At 41.5% G+C, this 8,021-nt stretch overlaps 1 protein-coding gene across 4 annotated transcripts in view; it reads right to left on the bottom strand.

Moving 5' to 3' along the window:
- Positions 1-5,783: 5,783 nt before the first annotated feature.
- Positions 5,784-8,021, bottom strand: part of rbms1a (RNA binding motif, single stranded interacting protein 1a) — a 14,933-nt gene continuing 12,695 nt past the window's right edge. For all 4 annotated transcript variants that reach the window (XM_034528228.1, XM_034528247.1, XM_034528218.1 and 1 more), the window contains one exon: positions 5,784-7,800. In XM_034528228.1, the coding sequence (XP_034384119.1) occupies positions 7,735-7,800 (66 nt within the window). In that variant the 3' untranslated portion in view covers positions 5,784-7,734. The remainder of the gene's footprint in view (positions 7,801-8,021) is intronic.

Genomic DNA, 8,021 nt, shown 5'->3' with positions numbered 1-8,021 from the left:
GCGCGGCGCTGGCGTGCCGCTCTACCTGGATGGAGGCGGAGGCTGCCTCCTACCTGCGCTGCCTTTTATGTGTCACTTCCGTCCAGGTGAGGAAGCGAGGCGGGCGCGAGGACACATCAGAGACCAGATGCCGACACGCGGGCGGCTCACTGGTTTGATCATGAACCGGGTCGGTTTGTCACGTATAGTGATAACGAATACGTGACAAATACAAGGAGGAAGGACTGTACAGATTCATATTTGACCTTAAAATTACTGTATACAAGTGAATGCAAATATTTAAACCAATGGTTATCCTTTTTTGTTTAGCCTGTCTCTTACAAACAAGCAGTGTGTCGTTTGGGGATCCGTGTCCCATGAGGTGTTAGCAGACTGAACTTTAATTTATTTAATCCACGTTTGATTTAAACAGTGTTATGCCCGAAGAGGTCAGGTCTTGTGACCTTTTGAAGGGGCCTCATGTAACAATGTATTTACGACATATTTTTTTATACAGAATATGTATATAGATAGATAGATAGATATAGATAGAAATATCTATAGCTATATCTATATATAGCTATATAGACATATATCTATATATATATATCTATATATATATATATATATATATATATATATATATATATATATATAGAGAGAGAGAGAGAGAGAGAGCGATAGATAGAAATATAGAAATATATAGAGACGTATCTATATTTATATATATAGATATATCTATATATATAGAGAGAGAGAGATAGATAAATAGAAATATAGAAATATATAGAGATATACGTATCTATATTTATATATAGATATACATATATATATATATATATATAGAGAGAGAGAGAGAGAGAGATAGATAGATAGATAGATAGATAGATAGATAGATAGATAGATGTCATAGGCTTGATTTAAGCGTCACTCTAATAAAATGGCTTAATCATTGAACTGTGGCTGAAGATGAATAATTTAGTCCAGACAGGTCACGCCATAAGCAAACATAGCTTGTACACCAATAACCCAGACACCTTAACAGAAGATACGTTAATCTTTAACGACAAAAGAACGTGAATTATTGTCTCACAAGAATGTTTTCAACTTGGCTCTTGACAAAACCAAGCATGCAGGCCTATCACAAGATATGAAATATGAGCATGAGTGTGTGCATGTGTTGTGTGTATAATACGAGAGGCTGGGGGGTGGGGGGCTACGTAGGTGTTGAATCATTGACAGCTGCAGTGCAAATATCACCGCTTGTCCCAACTCAGAGGAATCTCACAATTCAGCACCACACCCTTCTGGATCTGGGTGAGTCCCATCTGTCACCCCAAACCAAACCCCACCTCCACGCCTCTTATACTAATCCCCCTCCCCCCTCTCTTCTCCTCCTTTCTTCCTTCAGTGACACCCCTTTCTCCTCAGCTCTCTGGTCTTTGATCCACCTTCTTGAAGTGTCCGTCTGTGAAATTGCCATTTTATGTTTTGACTCTTTTGGCTTAATTCCTCTCTCCTCTCTCCTCTCTCCTTTCTCCTCCTCTCCTCCTCTCCTCTCCCCTCCTCTCCTTGTTTGTCATTCATTTCTGAATTTTCTCACGAAATATCTCATTATGATGCAATCAAACCCCATTTTTTGTAACCTCTGCTTTTTTTAAGGTGATTTTATGTCATGTGTGAAAGGATGATCCAGCGGGTTATGGGGGCTTTGGGTGTAATAAGGTGTCAGAGTTGCACCATACTGTTACTCACATTTCAACGTGACTTTAATCTAAATTTAAAACCTGTTGCCAATCAGAAATGAAAGAAAGTCTGACAGTGGCGTTTGAAACACGCCACAACATGATTTTTAAAGAGTATCGGTCTCATCAGAAATTCAGCAATCCATAAATTACTTTCCCGTATACCTCTCTTTCGGCACTACACATTTACTATGCATAGAAATGGAGATACAAATCAACCCTGCAATGAGCCAACTCACCTTCAGGGGCGTCCTCTGATATCATGCTGTCTCGCCTCAGTCTGTCTTCCTTGTCATCAAGTGAAAAATGGAGAGAGACGGAGGAGCATCAGGCCAGTACATTCAGTCCTATTGTATCCCGGCAGTCGTCAGAGTAACAGTAAACCTATTGTAACGGCGCCCTTTATGAAGCATGGTGCTAGGGTGACCCTGCTGCCCATGCTCCTTGGCTCGTGTGTGCTTGTGTGTGTGTGTGTGTGTGTGTGTGTGTGTGTGTGTGTGTGTGTGTGTGTGAATGTGTGTGTGTGCCTCTGGAAGTGGGTGAGTATGTGTGCATGCATACTGGGGTCATGTGTGGGTGTTTGCACAAGCTCCAACTTGACTGTGCATGTGTGAGTGTGTGTGTGTGTGTGTGTGTGTGTGTGTGCGCGCGCGCGCAGGGGGAGGCTGTGATGATAATGAGTGACAGTAACAACTGCTGGCAGTGAGACCTACAGGGGCCAGTTTCTTTATTAAGAGGCGACTTGACTGATGGGATAGTGTTGCGCTCTAGAGGCGAAAGCTGAACTGCCTCACAACTCTCCTGACTCAAAGTAATGGTCTTTGTGATTATCTTGAATTGTGTGTGTGTGTGTGTGTGTGTGTGTGCGTGCGTGTGCGTGTGCGTGTGCGTGCACATGTTTGCTCAAGTTCAATTACTTCCTGCAGTGAGGAGGAGGATGAAGCTGAGAGAAGGAGTGCCAGGGCTGTGATACAGCCTCCTTCGTCCAGAGGTATGGCTGGAATGCAGGTGTACGCGTACATGCATATGAGAGTGGAACAAAACAATAGAGCTATGGCCTACACGATAAAATAATTGGATATTACACAACCCCGAAATCACAACATGTGTGCCAAAAGGGCTTCATGGTTGGTGCAACATGCAACACTCTCTATCTTCAGCCCCTCGGTTTGGACAAAAACAAAAAGCAGAGTCCACAGCATGCGAGTGGTTCTGTGCGTGAGCTAAATGCTAACACGTGTTCAGCAGGTATATTATTGACCATGTTCACCGTCTTACTTTAGAGTGTCAAGGTGCAAACATTTGATAATCAGGACTTAAAGTACCGCTGAGGCGGATGGGAATGTCAATAGTTTTGGGGGTATTGGACAAAATGTAATTCTGACCAGATCATGGTGCAAGATGAAAAGTCGTCAATGTCGTCATTACATGACTGTGGTTACCACATTTCACAGCAATCCACCTTAGAGATGTTTCAATTAAGAACTAAAAAGTCAACCTTGCGTTTTCGCTACAGAAAGTCAGAAATCAAGTCATTGGGATTCATCCTCTGGTGATTATGAATATCAAAATAAAATGTAATTCCTTCCAATAACTGACAGAGCCATGCCCCTTTCACTGCTAAAAACATGAAGAAAAAAAAACCTAGTAAAGAGCGAGAGAAGTTCATGAGCTATGGAAAAACATCCAGGTGACACATTTTTGTTGATTTTCCAATACGTTTTTTAATTGTTTATTGAGTTTAACAAGTACGAGAATTTTCTTATCCCAAAAATGTAATCAATCAATTGACCTATAAATGGAAAATTACCACATTTGACTCTTACTGCAAGTACATAATGTACTAGAATGAAGAAGCAGATGATAGCATTATTTGTTGATATACACATTGTTAGGATGATTTCATATTGTCAAAATGCAACAAATCCTTATACTGTTGGAGAGTTTCCTTCATACCAAAGCATCATATTGTATAAGCTTTGAAAATGTTTTGTGGATAGGAAATCTTCATTTGTAAAGAAACAAGTAACTAAAGCTGTTTGATAATTGGAGAGTATCAATTACCACCAGCACGGAGCAACACAAATTATCTTCAGCTAATTCAATAGCCAACATAATCATTAGTTGCAGCGGCGCTGCACTTTTAACCCTTTCGGGGATTTCATTGTGCACACTTTTTAAACAGTTTTGAGATAACAGTATGGAGAGCAGCAATCAGCAGCAGTCAGCATCTTTAGAAAGCATCCCATGTGTTGAGTCGCTGACGTATATCACACTAAATGAAGGACACTGGATACTGAAGCAGGCCTCCCCTCTCAACGTCTGTGCCCCCAGTCTGACCTTGGCCCTTCTCCAGGGATCAGTGCCATGTGTCCCCTCAGCTGTGGAGAATTAAAAGAGAGACGGGGAGCGGGTGAGAGGAAAGGAGAGGGGGACTCTATACGTGCCATGTATCTTATTTTCAAAGGGCTGATGCCCTCACAAGAGGCACTTGATTGACACGTGTATGCGTGTGTGTGTGTGCGTGTGTGTGTGTGTGTGTGTGTGTGCGCACCACATGGCACATGTATGTATATTGGGGTTGGAGGGGAGATGTGTTGGGGGGCTGACAGTGGGTGTGATGGCTAATGTTGATCCCTCAGACTGGTTAGAGATGGGGGGCATGGTGCCTCTATGTCTCTGGGATCAGCTGCGCTAAGTCTGAGCTTAAGAAGGGAGATCCGGCACAAGAGTGAAACTACAAAAGCTGTGTGCCTGAAATAGTGCATGTGAGATATTTCAGCACACACACGTTGCACTTGTTGCTCGTCTGATCCATCATGAATTGCATGCAGAAGAGCAGACACATAATAAGTTATTCAAGCTTGAAAATCAGTTCTTGTGGATGCTGGATATCTTTGTCTCACAGCGCCCTCTGCTGCCAGATACTCAGCTCAGCCCTTCACGTCTCTGGACACTCAAGGTGTCTTCTTGATATGTATTATCAGATCATTTGAGGTTGCTGGGGTCAGGTATCTCTTATGGTTTGTTCAACTCAGCATGTTAAATGTTTTCTGCAGCACAGGAGAATATATATAAATATATAAATATCCATCCATCCATTATCAGGTTGCGGTGGCAGCAGGTTCAGCAGGCCGACCCAGGCCTCCCTCTCACCCGCAACACTTTCCAGCTCATTCTGGGGGATCCCGAGGCGTTCCAAGGCCAGCCGGGAGATATAATCCCTCCAGCGTGTCCTCGGTCTTCCCCGGGGCCTCCTACCAGTTGGACGTGCCCGGAAAACCTCTAATGGGAGGCGTCCAGGAGGCATCCTGACTAGATGCCCGAACCACCTCAGCTGAATCCTTTCGACATATATAAATATATATATATATATATATATATATATATATATATATATATATATATATAAACAATCCCCTGATCTCATCTGGGTTTTTTTTGGCTTTGGCTTGGAGGAGTTTGAATGGAAAGCCTGGATTATAAACTGGAGATGCAGAGATTTATAGTTGCAAGCTTTTACCAGGAAGGCAGGATCTGAAAGAAATGCTTTGTGAGAAAAATGGTGGGATCCAACACTTCTGTAGCTGTACCCAGACAGAGGGATTTTAAGTCAGGATATCTCTCCTCTGCTCCAGAGTTTGACCTATACTAAATTGCAATACTAAATGATTAACACCATGATTAATCAATAAAAGGAGAAGGCTGGTGATATTCTGAGTTGAACAATCCCATTAAAACTACCACTTAATGAATCCTACTAATAATAACTAATAATACCGCACGCCTGATATATTTAATTCCACTGTGCCATAGAGCTCCATTGTCCAAGAACAGTTAAAAAAATGAACATGGACCTTTATTGTTCAAGATAATCGCCCATGGGCTCGGGGGCTGAGACAGATTGGAAAATATTAAATGATACATCAATGCTTTATTGCAATTAAGAAGACATAGAAGGACACCAGCATGATCCTTTATTCTTCCAAACACACAACATTACAAATGTGCAATAGCAAAAGAAAGGACTAGTCAATTAAAGAAAACAGGAGTCGTGTCTGAGAAAGAGAAGAGCCTTTTTATTCAGCATTGTTCTTATTCCAATGTTTTCAAAGGAGAGAGCAAGGAGAAGGTTGTTTGAAAATCAGCTGAAGGTAAAGGGAGAAGCAATGAGGATAACATGTACAAGATTTTTTTTCTTTTTACATTTTTTCCAGCAACAAATGTTCAGAAAGGGAAAGCACACTCGGCAAAAACAGGTTACCGCTTGTATGTTTCCGAAGGTGAGCGGTTACTGCGACAGTACTATTGATCGGGGAAAAGCTCTGCGACCATGCAGCTTTGACCTTTTCTTCTTGTCTCATAGTAGTGTATAGAGTTTCTTACATCAGAAATCACCAATTTAAAGAAAATAAAAGCAAAGCAAACGATAAAACTCACTTATTTTTCACGTTTGGCCCTGAATTCATATAATTTACAAATCTTTTTCGGGACAAGCGAGCCTTTGAAACACATGCCTTCAATCACGGGATTTTAACTTCCATCCTATTATGAAATACTGCTGTTTTTTAAGCACTTCATACACAATTGTTTTTATTTGAAATGCAAATTGTATGGCATAACTATTAAGCTGCTGTAATAACCAAATGACCAAAACTTGGCTAAATCCTAGCGTTGTTTTTGGAGAGCTTTACAGTAGCAGTTTAACCAAAGATAGTGGCTTTAAGTCTTTTTTTTTTCAAGGCAAAACAATAAAAAAAATGTACGGGAACGTGGTGAGTCAGCTAAGATCTGTCAAGAATGGCAAAGGCAGAAGAAGGTGCAAACTAAATGCACGTGGCCTGCATTCATTTACTCCAAACACATCGTAAAACCAGCTATTTCAAGGAGAACAACGCTCATCGTGTCGAGAAGAAAAGAAGGAACGCCAGAACAGAAGCAATGACAAATAAAGATGAAGCAAAGCACAATGTTTCTTTGCAGATCAGGAAGAGAAACGCTGCATGTGGGAGACAAACGGGCAGAAGTCCTATATCGCCAGCTCCTGAGCGTGGCTTTTGCTCTGCTTCGTCCGCTCTGGTGAACAAGGGGGGGCTTTACCTGCAAACCCCACAACACCAGCAGATTCCAGCAGAACCATGAGGTAGATCACCGGTCAAACTGACCACAAGAGAAAAAATAACCCTCCTTAAAAGATGTCCATTGGGTGTAAAACTTGTAATTTCATAAAAGTACGGCTCTTTGTTTCACGTCACGACGGGTTTTTGTTTTCTAAAAAAGGAACGAGGGGAAATAAGGGGTTACCTTGCTCTGAGACGGTCACCGCTCTTTTTTTTTCTATCAGTATTGCCGTGGGACTCTCATTGTCTTTATTGCTACCAGAAGACTAGATAGCGAAGCATTTCACACACACGTCTGATCAATCAGATACAAATATGACACCTGATCAAGTTTGATGAAAACAATGTTGGATGTGACGTAAGGAAGGCACCTTTTCCAATATTAGATTAATTAATTCCCTAATGAAATGGTCCTCTGTATCAGCTGTCTAGTGCTGTTGAACATGAATGGATGTTGTAAGCGGTTTCTGTGGCAATGTTGAAAACCAAAATGAAGATATTCTGAAACTTTAAACTTCAGTGCAAGTTTTTTTCTTCTTCATATATCACAAATAAAAGGAACTATAAAATCATAGACACCTTGGAGGGGGGTAAACTATCTCAATCTCATGCATTATAGTATCACATCATACTGGGGGAGGAGTGGGGAGGGTTAAGGGGGGAATGGGGGGGGGGGGGGTCCTCTGGCATTTGTTTGAGAATCCTTGAAAAAAGAGAAAAAGAAGAGCATGTTGTTTCTTATCAAAATAAATCTTTTTTTTTTGTTGTGTCTCCCTGTGATTAGCCAACTGCTTGAGTCCATTTACACTGTCCTCATTTTTTTCACCACAAACGTCGGGGCTGTGCAAAAAAGTTCATGTATCTGGTCCAATCAGAGAAGGCGGTGGCTGTTACCACTGTGATGTCATCGGCAACCTCCCACCTGCCCTCTGGCTCACAGAGCGGGAATCTACAGCCTGAAAATAAACAGACACAGGAAGCATAAGCAGTGGTATGAAAACTATAAACTATGATGAACAGCAGCGTTGGAGCTTGTTATATTTCACCTGCACAGAAACCCGGTATACAGATTTCAAAAACGGTAACCTTTTGCATCGTGGTAACCCAGAAATGATTCGTATTAATGGTTTATGAGAGATCTATCAAACCTTGGTAACCGATTCTTTAACCGTTCATA

This window comes from Cyclopterus lumpus, chromosome 3 (assembly GCF_009769545.1).
Source record: "Cyclopterus lumpus isolate fCycLum1 chromosome 3, fCycLum1.pri, whole genome shotgun sequence".
NCBI lineage: Eukaryota > Metazoa > Chordata > Actinopteri > Perciformes > Cyclopteridae > Cyclopterus > Cyclopterus lumpus.
Note: the sequence above shows the minus strand (reverse complement) of the source record. Positions and strands in the feature narration are given on the sequence as shown.